This window comes from Notamacropus eugenii, chromosome 4 (assembly GCF_028372415.1).
Source record: "Notamacropus eugenii isolate mMacEug1 chromosome 4, mMacEug1.pri_v2, whole genome shotgun sequence".
Lineage (NCBI taxonomy): Eukaryota > Metazoa > Chordata > Mammalia > Diprotodontia > Macropodidae > Notamacropus > Notamacropus eugenii.
The window spans coordinates 296142860-296165993 of NC_092875.1; the positions used below are offsets into that span (position 1 = coordinate 296142860).

Here is a 23134-nt window from a genome sequence, read left to right on the forward strand (position 1 = left end):
CATCTCCTTTCCTTGATTAGCTCTTCAGTCTTAGACATCATTCTTTAGTTGCCTTTTTTTAAAAAATGGTTTTATTTTTAATTTGTGCAATAAAGCATTTCCATAACAACAGCAACAAAAAAAGGTGCACATGAAACTGCAAATTTATTATATACAACTTAGTATTCTTCTTAAATATATAAAAAATTTATCATGTACATTTTTTCCCCCTTCTGACCCTACAGTTTCCTTCTACCATGGTGAATTCCTCCTAGAAACTACATTTTGAGGAAAGGCCCAGAGCAGTCATCCCTCATTCTTTAAACATTGTCACCATGCCCCATATGATATGTTTAATGTCCTCCTATTTTTCAGCTCCTGTTTTATATGATGTCTCCCCTTTTTGGACTACTTAAAAGGTACATTTCTTTTTTCTTTAGCTAAAGTTTCTTACCTGTTACTTCCTTCTAAATGTTCAGTGGCCCCTTCCTTATATATATCATGGTCTTCTTTCCAACATCCTCCTAATATGTACTATTCTCTTATGCCTTTTTGGAATATTTTTATTTTCTTCTTGGTTTTTCCATTGAAACTGCTCTACTTCAGTTTTTTACCTCATATAAATTGTTTACTTATGTACTTTCCACTAATATATTTCAGTTTCTGGATCAATATGTGATTTTAATTTATGTTTAAAGATTTCATTTGTTATTTTGGAGGGATTCCCACCTAGAATATCTGGGCCAGCTAGGTGGTACAGTAGACAGAATGCTGGACCTGAAGCAAGGAAGACTTATCTTCCTGAGTTTAAATCCGGCCTCAGACACTTACAATTTATGTTAGTCTGGACAAGTCATTTAATCTTGTTTGCCTCAGTTTCCTCATCTATAAAATAAGATGGAGAAAGAAGTGGCAAATTGCTCCAGTATCTTGGTCAAGAATATCCCAAGTGGGATCATGAAAAGTTGGACATTAGTTTTACTGGCTAGTTTCCTTCCTTTCCCTTCCCTTTCTTTCCCTTCCCTTCCCTTCCCAAAACCTTCCCTTCCCAAAACCCTAAACCTACCGCACCCTGAAGCTTATACATTGGACAATACTAGGCATCTGCCTAAAGGCTCTCTTTTGGACCCTCCTGGTTTCAGAATGATTACCAATAGCAACTGTTGCCGTTTCCCTTTCGTCCTGATATCTTCCTTTTTCTTTGCCTCATTTAAGGGGCCACACCTTGGCTACTTCTTAAACAGGCCTATTCAATGAATGGTCCTTACCCTAAGTGAGTACCTGAATAGATCTTGGCCTAAAAGGAGCCAATATCTCCCAGTGTATCCTGGGTCATCTCCAGTCATTCTGATGAATATCTGGTCACTGGATTCATATGAGTCTGGAGGAGAAATGAGGCTGGTGACCTGCACAGCCCTCCCTCACTCAAAACAAAGTCAAGTGAAAGTCATGTCATCGTTTCTCTGATGGTATGGTCTTCTTCAGCAACGAAGGGCCAACACGAACATCATGAAATGGAAATGACTGAATTTTTGGAGGTCATGCCAATAAATGAGACATTCTTTCAAGTCTTATCAAATCAAAAAGGTTTAAAGTATGAATTTGGTGATTTATGAATTACATTTCATACATATCATTACTTTACATGTAATTTATGAATTGCAGGCTTTACGTCTGTAATTGGAGGTATAAACAAGTTAGCCTCAGGAAAATTAATTTTTCAGAAGAATTCACATTTTTTTAAACTAAGACTAAGAGAGTTTGCAATGTGTTTCAGTAGGAGCACTGATCCTGATAAAATCAGATTTTTGAACAATTGAAAACCAATCAAACAATCAATCACAAGCATTTACTAAATTTATTATTAAGCACTGTGGTCAGGAGATGCAAAAACAGACAGAGAGCTTGCATCCTATCAAGGAAAGATGTACTAAAATATAATTTCCAGTAGTGGTTTAGTATGTAGAACTCTCCTTGAGTTGTTTCTGAAATAATAAATTTGCTTATTGTATTTAATTACTGCCAGATTTAGTGTTAATATCACACATATGAAATGCAGCCATATTGTAACAGGGCATTGGTCAATGAGTCAGCGGACCTTTTTGCCTTTAGACAAATTCTGCATTCACTATTTACTTAGTACTTATAATATGCTATGTGCCTCAGGCTCCTAAATTTCTGAGTGTTTGTGAATACAAAAAAGTAGATAAGACTTATGAAAAAGTGATTAAAAGTAGTTATTTTTTTTAAAATAGATGTTTAAATCAAAACTCTTGGAGAAGGAGGAAATACAGAATCTATAGCATGTCTACTGAAAGTTATTCTGTATTCAGTGATTACTTATTGATTTTCAATCAAGTTCAAAGTTTGTGAAAGCGAACTCTCTATAAGTTTCTTCAACCATTTTCTCAATGAGAGCTCTAAGAAATGCAGGTTCTTTATAAATTTATTATACACTTTTAAAGTGGAATAATTTAGTTGCAGATGTGATAGTGAGATTTAAAAAAAAAATTATGTCAATGAATCACAGAATTTGAGAACTGGAAGGGATCTCAGTGGCCATCCTGTTTTAATATACACCTTTAGTACACCAAAATTTAAAATACATAATAGTATAAATAGATTCTAGAAAACAATTGATAAAAGGGGCCCATAGATATAAGTTATATTCTTTCCTGAACACAACTGAATTCCACATCAGATGGTTTTAGAAAGACTGGTGTTTCTGCCATATTTAAAACCCGTTATTAAAATGTTTATAGTTTACAAATTAAGTCTCTAGGTAATACTTAGAATATAATATTAATATAACAATATAGTAGTCAGCAATTAATTAGCAGGACACAGTCAGTTAACTATCACCAACATAATGCTTGCTATGATGAAACTTAGGAAATCTTGGGCAGGAAATCTTGCAGAGGGCAGATGACCAAAACAGATAAACAGTACAGTAAACATTCATTAAGATCATACAATGTGTCAGAAAGGCAGTCCCTGACCTCAAGGAGGTTACAATTTAATAGGGAAAGTAAACACATAAAAAGGTGAAAAGTGGGATGGGATGAGGGTGGGAAGCAAGTACCCTAGAGTGTCATGATGATGATAAAGTTGAATCTGAGCAGTGGAGGGAGATGAAGAATTCCCTGGGTTTCTGAGCCCTCTTTAAGTAGAAGCTCTGGGAGGAGTATTTTGTTCCACCCTTCAGCTGTCCAATCAGAAGAAAAAAGACTTGAGGTGTGTGTTCCTCCTTCGTTACTGAAGAAGACCATGCCATCAGAGAACTGATGACATGATTTGCACTTGACTTTGTTTTGAGCGAGGGAGGGTTGTGCAGGTCACCAGCCTCACTTCTCCTCCAGAGCCATCTGAATCCAGTGACCAGATATTCATCAGCATGACTGGAGATGACCCAGGATGATGCAATTTGGGTTAAGTGACTTGCCCAAGGTCACACACCTAGTGAGTGTCAAGTGTCTGAGGTGAGATATTAGTACCTACTGAGGTACTAATAAAGTGTTAGATAACCTTTTTTACCTTATCTTCCCAGGCCCTGGCATCCCTACTACTTTATAATAAATATACATAGATACATACACACATATGTATCTATGCATATTTATTATACATACACACAATATACATACACACATGTGTATATGTGTGTGTGTGTGTGTGTGTGTGTGTGTGTGTGTGTGTGTGTGTGTGTGTAGATGTGGACAGAAAGAGACAGAGAGAGTCAGTCCTCTTCCTTCTCGGCATGCTAGCACCTCTTTATGTGTCTTCTATCATTAGGAGTTCTCTTTGAGGGTAGAGACAATCTTGCTAGGTTGTATTTGTCTCCCTAGTGCTTAGCATAGTACCTGGCACATAGTAAATATTTAAAATACGCTTACTCTATCAGTCTGTCTTCCTTCCACTTTTGTGTTTAATGTTTGAAATATCATGATGCCTCCATATTCAATATTCTATACACCCTATATCTCCTAGGTAAGGACTCTGAAGAGAAGCAGGGAAATAATTCCATGTGAGCACAATCCCTAGCTGGCAGGGAGGGGGAACTGGGGGCCAGGAGGTCACATGTCACCCTCTAGGTCCTTAAGTACTGTCCTTTGGCTGAATCCAAACTTCACAATTCTTGAATTCACAAATGAAGTTTGTAAGCCTTAAGTACTTCCAAAATGTGAGTCATTTTGTTTATGTATGTGTGCTGTGAGGTGGCACCAGATCTTATTCCTGCTTCCAATACTGACTGGCTATGTGACTCTGCGCAAGTATGTCACTTTACTTCTGTCTGCCTCGGTTCTTGGATCTGTAAAATGCGGATAATGTTGTTGTTGTTCAGTCATGTGCAACTCTTTGTAACCCCATGGACCATTCCACTCTAGACCCTTCTATCTTCCACTGTCTCTTGAAGTCTGTTCAAGTGTCATGTTTCCATGACACTTTCTGTCCATCTCATCCTCTGCCATCCCTTTTTACTTTTACCTCTAGTCTTTCCCAACATCAGGTTCTTTTCCAATGATTCTTGTATTCTCATTATGTGGTCAGCTTTAGGATTTGATTTTGCAGTGAATAGTTTGAATTAATTTAAGTATTGATTAATTCCCAGGGTTGTGAGGATCAAGAAATAGAAATGTAGAGGGCTTTGCAAATTTTAAAGTGTTATAAGAATTATAAACTATTATTATTACGAATGTACCAGTCTAATATCTTATACCCTACTCAAAGGACTCACTCTAGAGCCCTTCATTTGTGAGAGAGAAAATAGTTATAGGTTTTGAGCTGTTGGAGGGTGCTTCTGGGTCTGAGAGGCAAAAGGGGGGTGGATCAGGAGGCTAGTGGGGGAAAGAGGTGACTTACTAAAAGATAAAGAGGACACTCTGTAGAAAATGACAGACTACTAGGTTCTTCCTATTTCATACTCTTCTGGATTTCCAACAACTTAATTCAGAATTAAGGCCCAAAATGTGCTCCAAGGAGTTTTATATATAGGGTTACAGGCTTGACTAGTGATTTCATTGATATAGAGAAGAGACCCCTACCCCACCTAGGACAGTAGCTTCTCTGCAACTTGTGGTCTTAGAGTCACATTACATTATATGTGGTATACATACATATAGGAAAGATCTTATTCTCCCATGTTGTATGGAAGGAGTCATGTTGCATCTTTTGCATTGTCAAAACTACAAAGATGATATCAAAACTGGACAAAAACTATAAAGAAGATAGAAGAAAGCAAGGTGAAAAACTACAAAAAAGCAAATGCCAAGTGAATGACTTTTTTGTTTCTATTTGTTGTTTACTTATTAAGAACTTAGTATTTGCTCCTGGCTTTGTTGTGTTCAGCTTTCCCAATCTGTGAGATGAGGGGCTTGGACTAGATAATCCTTAAGGTTTCTTGGGGACCTTTTTAATGTGGTTCTAGAAGCAACAGAATGCACGGACATTTAGGAGGGGCTGGGCACTCCATGGCGTCTCAAGCGCTGTGCTCGCCGTGGGGGAGGGGAAGAAAATTGGTTGCTAGGGGAAGGATGCAAATATCTATCCATTCAGTGTTCGGTCTGGAGTTTAGGGCTTTAATCAGTCCACTGAACAACAAAGAAGTGGTTTTCAAAAGGGCTCCATACTGTACCGCTTATTCAAACGGACAAACGTCCAGTAGCTGGATTTTTTCAAAGTATACGCCCAGGCCCTTTGGGAAGCCCGCATTTAGAGGTCTGGGGGGGCAAAGACTGAGGCGCTGGTGAAAGCGTCTGAATCCTCAGGCCCCCGAGATGGTGGATCCCAAGGACGGCGCCCTCACAACCCCCAGTCTCCATCTTTCCCTGTCCTGGGCCGCTTCCCGAATTCCCTCTGCGGGTTACCAGAACGGAGCGAAGTCACCTTCGGCAGCTTTCCAGTTACCGTGCTGCAGGAGGCTGGATGCGCCCCGGGGTGAGCTAGAGGCAGACAGCGGAGGCTGTCCCTCTGGTTCCTACTCCCACATCCCCGCTTCCATCCAGTCTCCTTCTCAAATCCCCCAGGGGCCACTCCTCTCCCTTCAGCCCCCGGGCCAGTCGGAGGCGCCCCTTTCCCGGGGAGGGGCGCAAAGGAAGACCAGCCTATAGAACCTTCCGGACAGACCCAGTCCTCATCCCGTCCCCCCCCCCCCCCCACCTCTCAGACCTCCCCCTCCCCAATTCCAGACCTCCCACGCTTCCTCCTAGCCCTCGGCCAACCCAACCAGTCGGAAGCTAAGACAAGAGATCCAAGCCCGCGAAGGCGGGAGTGAGGGCTTTGCTCCCAGAGGCTGGCAGGCTGGCAGGCGGGCAGGCTGCCAGGGCGCGGGGTGGAGGTGGAGGTGGAGGTGGGGGTGGGTGAAGAGGGTGAATGCACGTCACGTGCACGCTCCCCGGGCCCGGGATAAATGTCTGGGAGCAAGAAGGAGCCCGGGAGAAGCTCTCAGAGCAGGGGCTGGGAACCGGGGAGCCTGAGTGTAAAAGAGGGAAGCGAGGCGCTCGAGCTTACCCCGGCCCCTGCCTTGCTTTCTCCCCGGGGGCCCTCGAGAGGTAAAGCGCCCAGGAAATAGGGGCGCCCATCCTGGCAGCAGAGCCAAGCGGACCCCGCTCCGCCCCGACTCCCGACATTGACCTTCCCAGCACTTTCTTTCCCAAGCTGCTTCTTCCAACGCTGCCACGGGGGTGACTGAGGGCACTGCCCTCCTGTCCAGGCGAGCACAGCCCAAAGCCCCTGCCTGGACTTTCCCTGAAAGAAGAAGGCAGCCTTGATCCCAGTCACTGGTGTGCCTTCAGTCTGGGCTGCTAAGGAATCGGACAGCTCGGCTGTAGTTGAGGGGGACAGGCAGGCAGGCAGGCTCCCAGTAGGTCAGCCTCCTAGCTCCTAACTGTGGACTTCCCGCTGGAGAGGTAAGGGCTTCTTCTGCCTTGTATGCCACGCACAGTGTGTACAGTGGGGACCTAGCTTCTTTCTACACTTTCCTGCTTACCTGTATTTTTTTTTTACATTTTTAAGGGAGTTAATCTGTAGGAAACTAAAAGGCAACGGAGGGTGCAGTCCTTGGAAAGCACAAAAAGGTGAAGATTTTCAGGAATTTTCTCATCTTGGAAGAGTGGGTCTCGGGCTCCCCTTTTGTTTTGCTCTTTCTTGGATTGGTTGTCTGAGGAGCGCGCCCAGGGAGTACAGAGAGGAAAGGGGATCAGAAACAGCCAACTCCCTTAGCCAAAGCTAGAGCTTGTGACCCAAGGGACCCACTGACTAACTCGGGAGCGGACCTTGGGAGACGAACACACCGTCCAGGGAATGAGGACTCTCAATTCTGTGGGGAGGAAAGAAACGATACACGTGGGTAGGAAACAGTGCTGATTCCTGCTCTTTGAGCCTGTAGTGGTAGTTGTGGGTAGTACAATTCACATCCTCATGCAAGTGATGTAAAAACAGCGTTATGAATTTCTTCAAAAAGAAAAAAAAGTGACAATTTCTCACTCCAGTTTCTCAAAACGCAATGTTTTTGAAAATTGTCACCAGAGGCATAGACTTGGTTTCAAAACTTTCTTTCAAAGCTTCTCCAAACAACAAACTCCATCTAATCATTGGGTTATCTTTTTTATTTTCAAATCGAAAACTTTGGATCAGTAAAACTAACCTTTAATTTAAGGTCTCTGTAAATGAGACTGCTTAGATTTTGGTGCATCTTCAAAATGAATCTGAGAATTAAATTCTTATTGCTGACTAGAATGTTAGAATTTAAATATGACCTAAACCAACCTTTTGGTTGGTGGTATCTTGGGTTTCACTTGTATCCTAACCACCATTTTGTGTTATCTGAATCTTATAATTAAAACTTTATTTTTTTCTAGCTTTTCACCTTAGAGGAATATCTGTTTAATTTTTAAACTTAATGGTACACAGTTTGGCACATAACTGCACAAAATAGATTTCCATGTATATGTGAAACCTACATTTATATGAAGTTATGCTAACTAGGATAATTTCTTTAGAAACCATGAATAATGGGTGTCCCTTTCCCTTTCAACTTACAAGGGCACCTTTCATTTCTAACTACAGTTTAATTGCTTTTTTTTTTTTAAATAATGAAAATGAAAGTCATCCTGAACTTTTATCTTAATCGCTGAACTTTCATTCCTACCTCTAGAGCCAAAAGGAGTGGAAGACTTTATCTTCGAGTTTGTCATAGGGAATCCTGAGATCATTCATGATGAAGTGTGCAGTACAAGAGTGGTTCAGAATAACTTCGTTGCTATTCATTGCTAACACCATCCCAGCAATGGTTGTTCCCAATGCAACAGTTTTGGAGAAACTTTTGGAAAAGTACATGGACGAGGATGGTGAGTGGTGGATCGCCAAGCAAAGAGGGAAAAGGGCGATCACAGACAATGATATGCAGAGTATCTTGGACCTTCATAATAAGTTAAGAAGTCAGGTGTATCCACCAGCTTCTAATATGGAATATATGGTAAGGACATATTGTGAGTGATTTTCACAGAGAAATGTTCATTGATGCTTTCTTTCAGCACCACAGTTAAATGTCTTAGTGTTACTTGCTAATTGCCTGCTTTGTAAGAAGTATGAAAACCTTTCGATGGTAAGCTCTCACACTGTGTTTTTTTTTATATTAACTTTTGATAGGATTTTTGTCATTTGCATTAAATCCTTAAATTTCAAAATAAATGAGATAAGTTTTATCTGGCTAAATTATTTGAATCTTTTGTATCTGAAGCCACTGCACAGCTGACCTATTTTCTGTTTACTGACCCAGTTGAGAGGCATTTTTCCCTAAGACTTTAAAGTAGCTAGAACATTTGAAAAGGTTGGGGCCCTGTATTAGGGATATACATACATACATACATACATACATACATACATACATACATACATACATATATGTGTATATATACACATACAAATATTTAACGTATATACACACAAATATATGTGTACATACACATATACATTTCTAGATATAGGTCACTAATATGAATCTTCTGATAAAAATTCAATAGATTATAAGGAATATTTATCTAGAAATATGTCACATTGATGTCTAAAGCATCAAATACCAAACCTTGCATTGAAAGCAGATATCTTTCTTCCCCCAAAGTGTTTAACCCAATTCTAGAGCAAAATAAGAAATATAAGGGAATGGATTTAATGCTGTAAAAATCACAAGGGTACCTGTAAGTAAAGAAATTGCTTGGTATCCTAGTGATTTAGAGCATTAGGCACTTTCTGAAAAAATTATTAGTTATGGGATAGTGTTAGCCTTAGAAAGTCTAATACCAAGTTTAAGTTATTGATAATGAGGCTTAATTTTCTCCTGGTTTCAGTTAGCTTTCAGGACATGCACATTTCTAATTTGAAATCATAGCACAGTGATTTAGCTTTAGATGACCTTTCTAAAGTCTGAAGGTAAAGACATTTAAAGTCATTTGCATTCATCCTAAAGTGACCTCAAAACTAACTTTCATGAATTCTTAAGATTTGGATGTTAATTTAGCCAGCTCTGAAGTAAGGTTTATTTTTATTTAAAATATTTTCTTAAAAAATATTTCACAGTAAGAAAATAGCATTTAGACTCAGTCAAGAACACCACGCTATGTTATCTATTTTAATGTATTGAAAACAAAAGCCAAGGGGTTTTTTTTTAATTCTTTATGGATAATGTGTATTACCTCAACCTTCTGCTAATTTGGTGAATCTTAAGGTGCACCATTTATTTTGTATTTTCTTGTACCCTTCTGAGAATAAGCTTCTAAGTGGAAAGAAAAACAGGAATACTCTTTTTAACTTGCACCTTACATGCTTCTGAGAATCTGAAGAATCAGTTTCTTTTTAATTGAAAGAAGATTGTGGAAGGTGGGGGAGGTTGAGAAAGGCATCTACAAAGATGACGCCAGAAATCTCAATAGAGGTTGCAATTTTGTGTTGTAGAAGTTATAAAAGTGTATTTCCTTCTGCTCGTATGTATGTGTGTGTTTTATAGCAAACTTCCAAAATTAATAAATGCCTATTGTAGGAAGTCTGGTATAAGAAGTTTATGTGCCCTTCATTTTTAGTTTCATTGGTTTCATCTTAGCCTTGAAATGGAGATCCAGAAACCAGACAGGATTTATGTTGTGTTGCCCCTAGATACTATTAGCTCTGGAACCATGACTTGGCCTTTAACTCAACTACAGAGGAGTTCATTGGCAAAGTAAAGTAAGAGACCAGGTTTTAATATTGCAATATGTTTTCCAGACTACAAAGTTAAGGAAAAGTCTGACAGTACTTGTGCTTCTGTTTTGAGATACTTTGGATTCTAAATAAGTTTATAGCTACAGGTGTTGATCCACTGTGAATAGATTCTTTTTCTTAGATAGTTACTTAATAACTCATTTATTTAAAAGTAGGCTTAATGGTGATTCCATTTTTAAAATCTAGTGCAATATACTTAGTATTTATTTTAGCTACTTTGTGACCCACTTTTAACCTAGTGGATGACTACTAATATCCTTCAGAAAGTATCACTTCTGTTAGGCAAAGTTAGGCCCTTAAATGAACTTGGAGTCAACATAGACCTGCACTCACTAGCCGTGAGTTAAAATTCAATTAGCAACATTATGTATTGAGAAAAACTGGTAATTATTTGCTATTCTTAAAGAGGCTATAATATAATTGGAAAGACTAGACAAGCACATATGTAAAAGTTGCTAGAAACTTTGGATTATTTTTCAAACTACACTTAAACTAAGGGATATAGAATAACAGAATGAATAACCCATATAATCAGAGAAGGTTTTCTAGAAGAGATGAATTTTAGTTTGGGTTTTGAATGAAGGGATGCCAGATGGTTAGGGAGGAATTGGAGGAAAGTGAGTAAATAATTGAGTCATAAATGAACATGTATTTTTCAGGGCACAGCAAATAAATTGTTTTGGTTGGATCAGAGCATTCCATGACAAGGATATTAAGACAAAAGGGAGAGACCTAGGGCTATATTTATGATGAATGCTCTGGAACCACTGTTGAATGTTGAATGTCATGATCTGCCTGAGGAAGAATATTCTTGAGAGTATGTAGAATGGATTGCATGGAGAGACATTAGAATAATTAGACCATCTCAGTTATTTTTAGTGAGGCAACTAACTAAGATAGTTACCATGATATTGAATATAAAAAGAGATTTGGGAGGCAGGGGAGATGGCAGTACATTGGATGCAGATGACAGATAAGAGAGAGATATTAAAATGATTTTAAAAGTTATGAACTGAGATAAAGGAGATGATAATGGTGCTGTAGATAGTTTTGACTTGTTTTGTGGGTCCATGGAGGTAAGGTATAAGTTGTTAACTTATAATTAAGTAGAGATAATGAACTTACATTATAAAAATAGATATTTGAAAGTAATTTGTGAGTTCTGATTTTAGCACTGAATTTTTAAGTTCTCCCTCCCCCATCCCCTGCAACCTTGCTAAGAATTCAAAGCAATCCTAGGTTACAGATTTGTTACAGTTCAGATAATGGGGTAGACCTGAATCTAAAAATAAACATTGTCAAATTATGCCGGGTGTACCAATGTAGACAGTTGTCACTGACAGTTCTGCTTATCCATCACCTCTAAAACCCTACTGCCAGCTTCCCGGCTGGGAAAGATATTGACTGGCACATAGTCCACTCTCCCCTTCTTTTATGGCAGACCTGGAGGAAGTGGGTTAAAATTTTTGCATACCATTTTTCAAGGATATACAGACATCTGATTCCCAATCCACTATTCTTTTTACTAGTTAACTTTCTATTGTAAGCCAAACTGTCAGTCATGTATAAATATTTGTTAAATTGAATTGAATTCAGCTCAGGGTCCATGTTGATAGATCTGATGCCTCAGAACTTGAGTGTTTCCAAGTTACTGTGGAGATCATTTCCTTCTTATGCTTCACAACTCACCAAGCAATCCTAGAAGCTTAGAGATGGCACCAGGTGGTGAACTGACCTTGGTGTGTGCCAGTGTGGGCGGTATCCTGCCTCTGGCTCAATATGGCATCTGCCCAAACCTGTGAAAAGTTAGCCTGTCAGTTACCCTGTTTCCTCTCATCAATTCAATCCCTTTTAACACTGTTTTTCATTGGTGTGTTTCCCTTGTAGGACAAAAGTAGAAAGAAATGATTAAATCATGCCTAGTTAATCCAGACTTTCAAATTTTATTCTTCACTTACTAAAACCTGCAGAATATTTCATTGAATTTTTTAATGGATTTTTAAAGATTTTATGGTTTTTCTATTATATTTTGGCATGCACCCTAGTTTTCAGGAATGAAATGTTTATTTCTCATTTAGATTTAATGTAATATAGACATAGGTATCAATCTAACAAATCAAAATAATGTTTCTCCATTCAGTTAAGTAAGCATGCATGCTGAATGCCTGGTATGTGAAAGGCACAGTGCTCTAGGTAGTTTCTATTCTTCAGAAAATGTCATTCCTTAAATGAAAACTAATTTGTCTAGATTTTCTTTTAAGTTGTCACTTTGTTATCAGTTGTTTAGTAGTAATATAGGTATAGGTCTCTCTAAAAAGAAAAAAACCTGTTGAACAGGATTTAAAACTGAAGAACTAAGTAGTTTAGGAACTCATTTTATGGAACCTGAAGACTTAAGGAATTTTCAGATTATATTAATAATAAGGTAGATAGCAGAACATGTTGGCAAAGTTGTGTGATTATAGCACAGTTCTGCTAGATTTCATAAAACCCTGAACAATGGAATGAATAGGACCTCAGGTAAGTTGCAGTTGTTTTAAGGCAATGATTGCTAGACAATGGGAGAGATTCCTATGGTATGTACTAAGAAAGAATAGGAAAGAAGTTGGAGAGCCACAATGATAGAGGAGAAATCCAGGAATGAGAAACATTGTAAAATTCTAAAAATGTTTGGAAGTATTCCCATTTTAACATGCCACAAAAAGGTCCTTGATCTTAATCTTTCTCGTAAAAATATTCTTAATTAATTTAGTCCAGGAAATTTCTCAAGGGAAATTCCCAGTTTTTTGTTATTGTTTTTTAAATAACAGTTGAGAATAGGTATTTCTTTGAAATAATTTTCTTCACATTAGGTTTATTAAACTCAACTAGACCATAAAGCAAGGAATATTTCCAGCTCTAGTTAAAATCGTAATGAGAGGAACCACGTCTTAGTAGTTAAAGGACTAGAATTGGAATAAAGAACACATTAAGAGTATTACATCTGATGAATACTACCTGTGAAACCTTGGACAGGTCAATTAACCCCTGTGCTCCAGGCAATTCCCTAACACCAAATTATAGACAAATTACATATCCATATCTGTGGAGGGGGTTTCCTACCCCTGTCAAATTATCTGGACCTCCCTTTGTTAAAAAAAAAAAAAATTAACAATGACAAATTCTTTCTCATCATCATGTTATCAGTATTCTCTCCTACTCTTGCTCCTATAATTACTTAATCAAATCACTAATGGACCCACAAAATCATTATATTCCTTCAAAGGATGATGTTTAGTCATTTCAGTTGTGACCCACTCTTCATGACCCCATCTGAGGATTTCTTGGTAAGGATTCTGGAGTGGTTTGCCACTTACTTTACAGAAGAGGAAACTAAGGTATTCAGTATTAAGTGACTTGCCCCAGAGTCACACAACTAGTGTCAGGGCCTGGGTTTGAACTCAGGTCTTCTTGACTCCAGGCCTGGTTCTCTCTATCCACTACTCAAAGGAGGATGTATTGAATACCTAATATGTCAAGCATTTTAGGGGGGGTCTTGTAATTGACAACATAGCTACCCCTCAAAAGAAATGCTTTTTACTGAGACTAGCATTGATACTATGGTTGAGATTATGTCTGTTGTTAACATCATGTAAATGCATTTATTCACTTTATGAATCTCCTCTTTTGAGTATAAAGTCAATAGTTCAAGGATAGTAGCATTGTTTTTTCTTTGTGTTTTGAAAATATACTGTAAAATCTAGATTCATTATGCTAAAGGATATATTCTGGAAGAGCATTGTTGATCCTATTGATATCATTCTTCAAGATTTGGGATACAGCCTTGAACAACTTTAGTTTTCCCTTGTAAATCAATATGGCTTTGTCATTATGAAATTGTCTAACTCTTTCTGGAATCTATTTATATATTCCTTCTGTGCAGTCTCTTAAAATAGCAAACTACCAAACACCAATTGTTGAATAAAAATTACTTTTATTTTTCCTAAAATGGCTAGATTTAAGCTTTTTTCTTTTTAAAATGATTGAAAATTTTTCTGATTATCAAGAATGTTTTTCTCCCTCTCAACTCCTCTAACACACTAAAAAAAAAAAGAATACAGAACCATTATGTGATATAAGGATAATCAATTAAAACAAGTTCCCATTTTGGCTACATCCAAACATGTATTTTTCAATCTGTATGTTAGTCATCATCTCTTTGTCAATAGTTGATCAGAGTTCTTCATCAGCCCCCTGGAATCATGATTGATCATTGCAGTGATCAGAGTTTTTAAATCTTTCAGGCTTGTTAAATCTTTCAGTACTGTTACTGCTATAGTATATATTGTTCTTCTGATTCTTCTTACATTTAACCTTAAGAGAGAATCCTTTGTTTTAGAATTTGATTGGTATGGGATTAGACTAATAAGACCATCTTTACCAATTCCATTCTTAACATAGTAGATGCTAACTACATATTCTTTCAGTTGTTGAGAAGAAGGCTAATTTAAGTCTTTGTATGATAGACTCTCTTCTCCATTGGTCATTTTATGAACTTTTTTGTTTCTTTCATTGTATCATGAGGTATGACAGGCAGAAGAACATGCTGTCTTCCAGAGTTCATTATAACAAAGATTTGCTTTGGAAGGATCTAAGATTTTTTTATTTACTCCAAACATGAAGATTCCTATTAGAGAATTTTTACATTCTACATGAACAACCTTCTTGCATAGTGTGCCCTAGGGAGGCAGATTTGGCCTAATGAAAAGAACACTGGGTTTGGTATCAAAGTTCTCCTTCCTTTATTGCCTAGTCCCGGAGCAACCCAGGGTATGATGATACTTTAGTACTCCAAATGTCAATTAATTTCTCATTTGTAAAATGAGGGACTAATCTCCAAGGTCCATTCCAGCTCTAATTTCTATGAAGCAAGGAAAAAATTACAATGAGGTTCTTTAGTGAATGTGATAATTAATTTTTCTTCATACATTCTAGGGGAAAAATCACATATTGAGGGGGAAAGAAGGGAAGAGGAAGGAAAGGGAATAAGCATTTACATAGAGCCTACTATGTGGCAGGCACTGCTCTAAGCACTTTACAATTATCTCATTTGATCCTCACAACATTTCTATAAGGTAGGAACTATCAGTCCCATGTTTCATGGAACTTACAATGTAGGAGTAATGTCTTTTCAAATGAATGAACATTAAATTCCTGGTAACAGAATTGCTGGGTATGTTGGGGTTTCTTTTGTTTGTTTGTTTTGTTTTTTACTTTGCCAGGCAAAGTTGATAATCCTTTTCAATATGCTTCTTTTGGGTCACTCTTTCATGGCTGTCATAACATTAAAAAGTAGCAATTAAGTTTCCTTAGAACCCTGAATCTGCATTCTCATGAATAATTTTATCAGCAGACATAGCATCCATAGGGTTTTTATCCTAGAGATAAACGTATAAATATATATATATATATATTATATATAATATATAAATATATAAAAATAGGGATATTTATCCCTAAATATCCATATTTAGAAATATGGTTGTGACTGGGTAGTTATGACTCAGTAGATGATCTATGCTTATAATGTAACCTATAAGGTTTATTATCTTGGGGAGTTCCCAGCATAATAATTCCCCCTATCAAAGTAGATTATAACCTGTGTGCCTTAGCAAATAATTTCTATGGAATTGCTTTGAAGTATATAGTGCTTACTTGACCTGACTAGGATCATACATTTTCAGAAGGAGGATTTGCAACAGTTGCATGCTGCCTCCATCAGGTCATTAATACCTACTATTAAATCTTTCAGTGTCATTAAGTCAGTGTCATTAACTGGGAGAAAGTAAGTTCTAATGTGTTTTAATGTTTAAACAAATTATCAAAAATGCATTATACCAATTAATCATTTCCCTCTACCTTAAACATAGTACCCTTCATCTCCATAGTCAAGTCATTGACTGTGGGTTAATTCTCTTTGGTATAGATTTCTAGGACAGTGGTGGAATCTTGCCAGAGGTATTTTCCCCAATGTGGAAATAATGTTTTCACCACAGATGACTTGTTGGCCATGAAATCTCATAAGATTTTGCTGCCAACAGAAACATATGTGGGTGGTGTATACAGGCCTATGGCCATTTTGGCCGATCTGCCAGTAGGATGTGTTTTTTTTTCTTCCCCTCTGATGGACTTTCCATCCAAAGACCCTGAAGACTTAGCAACCATCTGGAGAGTCATGGTATAGGATCATAGATCCAAATGGTGCTGTTGGCATTGATGTAATCACATTTATAACACTTGGCTTGTTTTTCAGTTTTTAAATACCCATTTATCCAGTAGTATAGCAGTATTTATACAGATACATTTACTTCTTTTATTATTGTCAGCTAAATCATCAAGGAACTTAAATGTAAAAGGGTCAGGTATCGCACAGTTGTTACTTGGGATAACACAACTCTACCCCAGCCCTTGACCCTATGTCCCTATAATATTATTTCAGAAGGCCAATTAATGAAAATCCTTGAGGATAAAAACATATAAATGAAAAGTACTTTTTCAAAGTAAGACAACTGATTTAAATAATTCTTACTATTAAAGCTATCCTTTTCAAATTAAGTAACAAGCATTTCTTAAGCATTTACTATGTTCTAGGCACTGTGCTAGTGCTAGAGATACAAAGAAAGTTAAAAACAAAAGTAGCAGCAAAATAGTCTCTGCCCTCAGCATGTATTCTAATGGGTGTTGGGTGTGTGTGAAAGAGGGAAATAGAAAACTAGGTGGAAGAAATAGGAAAATTGCCAGTTTTCAGCTAAATGATTACTAATTGGTTTTAACTATAAATTAACAGCATTTATTAAGTACTTACTAAGTGTAGAGCTCTATGCTCAGTGCTGAGGCATGTACATATTTTTCATAAGATTGGGCCTAGCTGTCATGGAATTTAGAATCTTGGGGGCATGGTGGTGGAGGGGATGGGTAAGGACAATCATGTATTATTTGCCTTCTTGTTATTTGTGTATAATTGCATTAGAAAGTAAAGAGCCATTTGCAAGATCCTAGGAGTACAGGTGGTATAGGGGCTGACCAGCAAGGAGAAATCAGAGAAAAAGAAGATGGTATTTATCCTATCTTTGGAGGATAGGTCAGATTTCAAAAGTAATAATTTTTGAAGCCAACTAGATGGTGCTGTCCTAGAGTCAGGAAGACAAGTATCCAGCCTCAGTAAGTTCCCTAGAAAGTTACTTAACATCTGCCTGCCTCGGTTTTTGCGTCTCTAAAATGGGAGTGATAATGGAAGTTACTTTCTGGGGGTGTTGTGAGGATAAAATAAAATAATAAATTTAAGGCACCTTGTAAATCTTAAAGCATAGTATAAATGCTAATTATTCTTGCATATTATTAACCTACAAAGAATATTAATTTTTAGCATGCCATTTTCTAGTCTTTCATCTTCCATTCATCAGGATGCTATAAAATGCCCAATGAAAGTTTGAGTGTAGCCTCACTTTTTGACTTACATGACTTTTACTTGCTTTTTCCTTTCCTTTCCTCTCCTTTTCTCTCTTTCCTCTGCTTCTCTCCTTTCTTTTCTGTCTTTTAATTTTATCATGAAACTCTGAGAAGGAAAGGAACAAATTTATAAGTCCTATTATTAGATATTTCTTCTCTTCTTTTTTTTAAAGTATAGTTTCCACTCCTGCTTCAACCCCTCTAGTTCAGACACTCACAACTTCTTGCCTAGATTACTGTAATGATGTACTGACCAGCCTTACTCCTTCCTATGTGTTTTCCCTCTCTATGTAACATGACTAAATAATTTTTTAATGCTTATCTTGCAAAATTTTGTGGCTCTTCATTGCATACTGAATCAAGCATAAGCTCCTGATCCTAACATTTTACCTTTCCCTCTCCCTCTCCTTTTGACTTTAGCCTTATCTTACAGTATTCCCTTCATGTATTCTGTATGCTAGCAGACTGAACTATTCACTTGGACTCGGCACTTTTCTCTGTTCTCAACCAGCCATTTCTTATTCCCATGTTTTTGCTTATTCTATCCATCTTGGATACAATTAACTCTCCTTCCATGCCCAACTTCTTTCCTTCTCCTCTTTAATTTCCTTCTCTCAAGATGCAACTAGAGTTCTTATCTCTTCTATGAAGCTTTCTTTCATTCTCCTTTATACCCTGGCTGAAAGTATTTTTTATCTTCTTCAACTTTCTTGTAGCAACCAGTTGAGAGATCTTTTGCCTTATCAAATTCATACTTTTTAAAAAAGTCATTAGTGTACAAGCTGCTTCCTCTCCTATTAGATTGTAGGTCCATGAGAAATATGGCAATATCTCCCATGGAAAGAGAAACTAAAGGAAATATTCACATTAATAATTATTCCTTACTAATGTATAGTGATTACCATTATAAGGAACAAGAGAATCAGACCATAGAGCATGAGTTAGAAGGGACCTCTGAGATCATGTGGTCCAATCCACTCATTTTAAAGAGAAAAGTTAGTCCAGGTTATTTGACCAAAGTCACATATGTAATAAGTACCCCAGGTGAGATTTAACAAATGTCCTGACTACAGAACCAACACTCTTCTCACTGCACCACTTATATCTTAATTTATTAAATATTAGACATTTGAGTCTTTTCTGGTTCTTTGGTGAGATTGTAGAGGCATAGGATAGGAGTTATTTTGGATGTTTTCTAAATTGTGTATTTCTTACTTGTCATGAGGGATGACCTCGAATGTTTTATTGATGCTAAAAGTGGTTGCATATGTCTAGATCTGGGGCAAGCAAATTATAATCTAAAGTGTTTGTCAGGTCAGTCAGGTAAGAATGGTGTTTATATTTGTAAACAAAGTATTATTGTATTTACAGAAGTAAAAACTATTCTTAGCTGGCAAGTCACTCAAAAACAGGCAGCATCCAGATTTGACCCTGGGGCCAGTTGCCCTCCCCTAGCTATGTAACTACCAAAATCACCAGCTGTGATGGGAGTGTGTGTTTAATTTTAAAAATGCTGTCTCAAGTGTTCTAAACAGAAGATAATAATGCCTTCTATTTAAATTGGATGGTTTTCCAGGAAAATATTATTTCGGGTCAGAGAAATGAAACAAGATTTATTGTGACAAAAATGCTTTATTCTAAGAAAGTGTGAACTATAGATGCAATTATGAGAGAAAGTTTCATTTAGGTCAAGTATCTATTGCAACATAATTTTTAGAGCATGGTTGGCTTTGAAGTAAGTTTTGGTGAACAGCTAGGGAAAAAAATCTTTCTGAACATTTTGCTTGGATTTGCAAACCTACATTTAAGCAGGAGTTGGTGGGGACTAACCAGCAGTTAAATGGAGGTGGTTAGGAGCTATTGGTAGCTTTACCCTACAGTATTACACACAACCCAAAAGGGAAAAGTACAAATACTGTTGGTGTCTTACAATATTATAAAAATATTTCGATAAAGCTTCATTTGGGGTGCCATTCAAAACATTCCTTTCATGCATCAAAGATCAGATATATTTTGAGTTTTGACTATCAAGATAGGTAATCAAGAAAGTTGCATTAGTCATCCTTCATTGCCATGGATACTTGGCCATTCAAGTGTGGTCCAACAAGCATTATACAAGTTGCACATAAGACAGCTCATTGATTGGGGTTTTCTCCCCAGTGATGTGAATCCTCTAATAATTTGGTAGATATTTGTAGAAAAATTATGTGCCAGAAAAATTGATTAATCTGCAACCAAACCTAGCAATTAGTTAACTTATGTTACTATTAGATGGTGACTTTTAAAAGCTGAGACTTGAAGGAAGCCAGGGAAGCTAAGAGGCAGAGGTGAGGAGGGAGAGTAGTCCAGACATGGGAGACAGACAGTGAAAAGGCATTACAGCCATGGGACCATTTTTAGCTGATAGAAAACTGGGTCACATTTCAGAGACTTTGCGAGTATTTGAGTCTTACATTGGAACAAAAACTGAATCTCAAATCATACTTGTTACATAAAATGCTTAGTTCATAAGCTATGCATTTAACTGCACAAAGTTTTAAAATCTGCTGTATCTGACACTGAGTAATCACGAGACTGTGTCAAAAACCCCAAATATTTTATCTGTCTAAAACCCCCTCAATTATTAATAAATACTTGGGGTAAAATAAAAAATCATTAATTAATTGTCTTCCATTCTGCAATGATAAAAGTAACTTATGTCTTGAACTAAATTATATTAGTTATTTAGGTTTTTTGCAAAACCAAAATAGGTGTTTTTAAAAATGTTAACTTGTGTATGTGTATATATTACACTGAGACCCTGAGAGAAGTATTTTGTATTGAATTTATTAGCAAAAGTGAAAAGATTTGTTATAGCTTTCTTTTATTATGATTTTGTTATTGTTAATACTAATGTTAATATTATTAATAACATTTTTAATAACTAGAATTCATATAGCATGGAATACTTTCAAGATGATGAACATATTTCATTTGATCCTCACAACAATCCTGGGAAGTAGGTGCTATTACTACTCGCATTTTACAGATTGGGGAACTGAGGAAACAAAAGTTAAGTGATTTTTTTCCAGGGTCACACAGCTAATGAGTATAAGAAGTGGAATTTGAACTGATATCTTTCTTAGTTCAAATTCAGTGTTCTTATACACTAGGCCACCTAGCTTCTGAATAATGCCAGTGAATGGAGAAATTTTGGTAACCTTTCTTTATTATGAAGAATCTAGTTCAATAATTTTAAATTATTTTCTTCAAAGATACATTTCGAAAATTTTAAATATTTATTCTCATTAAATGTAATTCCTATACCCTCTTTTGAAAAAGAACTGTTCTTACATTTGAAACATTTAAGTGACACCTCAGTGCAAAAGATAGAAGGATGGGAACTGAATACTACCAATGAGTTCTTACTACTAAAATCCCAAACTCCATGTATACACATACATGTAACTTTTCTTTTTAACTATAGACATGGGATGTAGAGCTAGAGAGATCTGCAGAATCCTGGGCTGAAACTTGCCTATGGGAACATGGACCTGCAAGCCTGCTGCCATCAATTGGACAGAATTTGGGGGCACATTGGGGAAGGTAATTTAAAGTAAAACTCTTGGTTTAACAAAATGTGAATGCTTCATATACAGATATATATTAACAAATCCCTGCAAGATAACATAATCTTAGGACCAAATTAAATTAGACAAATAAGAAATAATAGCAGCACATGAACCGCCCCACAGTTAGATGGGTTAAATTAGTGACAAAAATGTCAAACTTTTTTGAAACATGATTACAGTTTCTTTCAAAAATCTCTCCCTAATGCTATATTAAATGACTTGTTACAATATTTAATTATGTATTTGCCCATACTTAGTTTGGAGTTTTAATAAATTCTGATTTTATTTAATATAGATACAGGCCTCCAACATTCCATGTACAAGCATGGTATGACGAAGTGAGAGACTTTACCTATCCTTATCCACATGAATGTAACCCATATTGTCCCTTTCGATGTTCTGGTCCAGTTTGCACACATTATACTCAGGTATGTTTACTGGTTACACTAGGTCTCTACCTTTAGAGTTGGATCAGTGTTATTGTAGGAGAGGAAATTGAATTTGTAATAAAGTGGGAAGGGCATTAGATTTGGAACCGGGAAATTTAGGTTCAATTCCCAGTTCTACCACTTAGCAATACCTCCAGAAAAGGTTTTCTGGGATTATTTATTCCAGCCTTCTATTTTTACAGATGAGTACTTTGAGTCCAATAGAAGTGAAATGACTTGGTCAGGGTCATAAAGATAGTAAAGAACAGAGCTGGGATTGGACCTCAGGTACTTTGACTAAAAATTTAGTGTTCTTTCTGTTGTTTGCCACACTGCTGCCATCTGACTTATTGCTATTGAAATGACAGAGATATTATTTGAAATGTACGTATTATGTATGAATCAATGTGGATTTTATACATTTGTCTTTTCATTATTCATTTACTTTAATTGGTATTTTCATTTATTTACAGCACTTAAGCAAATGCAAGACTTTTCATTTATTTTTTTTCCCTGAGAATGTAAAAAGAAATTATTTTTTTAAAAAGTTTACATATGTGATGATCACAATATACTAAGACTTTTCTTTATCATTGCTCTGATGAGTTTGATGTCTAGACTCTTTCTTCATCAAATGATTTTAAAGAAGGCAATCCAAGTCTAAGTTTCTGTAGGTTATTTTGTCCCCTTTTCCCTCACAATATGAAAAATAGAAGTTTGGACCACGCAGCTGTATTTATTTAAAATGAATTTCAGTCTCTATCCTGAGACCCGATAATGAAACACACCCTCCTTCTGTCAATAAATTGGTGAGGAAGTAAGGGGGCTTAATGCAGCCTTATCAAATGTGATGTCTATGTTGGTTTTGCCTGTGTTTTTCTTTACTACAAGGAAGGATTCAAAAGTGTCAGGGATGTGTCAAAAATGATCATAGCATTAAAAAAAAACCCCAAAAAAGGAATAAATAAAGCTTTCAGAAATAGGACAAAACTAGGAAAAACAGGATGTTCCAATAAGGATGTTTGTGTATATCTCTAAAATCTTCGAAAGTGTGTGTGTGTCCCAAAAGTCTTAGTGCAACTTTAATGTGTTAAAGTGCACTAAGACTTTATAGATACATGTACATCATATTTGTGTGTCTGTCTAGTTGTTTGTCTCTTGTGGATAAACATACACATGTGTCTCTGTGTATTTCATTTCTGCCACTAATTTGCTTTGTGACTTTGGGCAAATTATTTTTCTGTAGTTCTCATTTTTTCTGACATAAAATAAATGTGGTTGGGCTAGGGCATCTATAAAACCTTTTCCATGTTTCAATTTGGTAGCCTAAAGATCAGGATGTTAGTACTTAGGGTTATTTTTTTTGCTGTTGTTTCC

General features: G+C 36.8%; 1 protein-coding gene across 3 annotated transcripts in view; it reads left to right on the top strand.

Moving 5' to 3' along the window:
- Positions 1 to 6372: 6372 nt before the first annotated feature.
- Positions 6373 to 23134, top strand: part of CRISPLD1 (cysteine rich secretory protein LCCL domain containing 1) — a 40002-nt gene continuing 23240 nt past the window's right edge. The window contains exons 1-5 of one of the 3 annotated variants that reach the window (XM_072604914.1): positions 6799 to 6884; positions 6991 to 7052; positions 8132 to 8452; positions 21185 to 21303; positions 21625 to 21757. In XM_072604914.1, the coding sequence (XP_072461015.1) occupies positions 8192 to 8452; positions 21185 to 21303; positions 21625 to 21757 (513 nt within the window). In that variant the 5' untranslated portion in view covers positions 6799 to 6884; positions 6991 to 7052; positions 8132 to 8191. Of the gene's footprint in view, positions 6885 to 6990; positions 7053 to 8131; positions 8453 to 21184; positions 21304 to 21624; positions 21758 to 23134 lie in introns of all 3 variants that reach the window. The other 2 variants (XM_072604913.1, XM_072604915.1) reach the window with 2 other exon arrangements.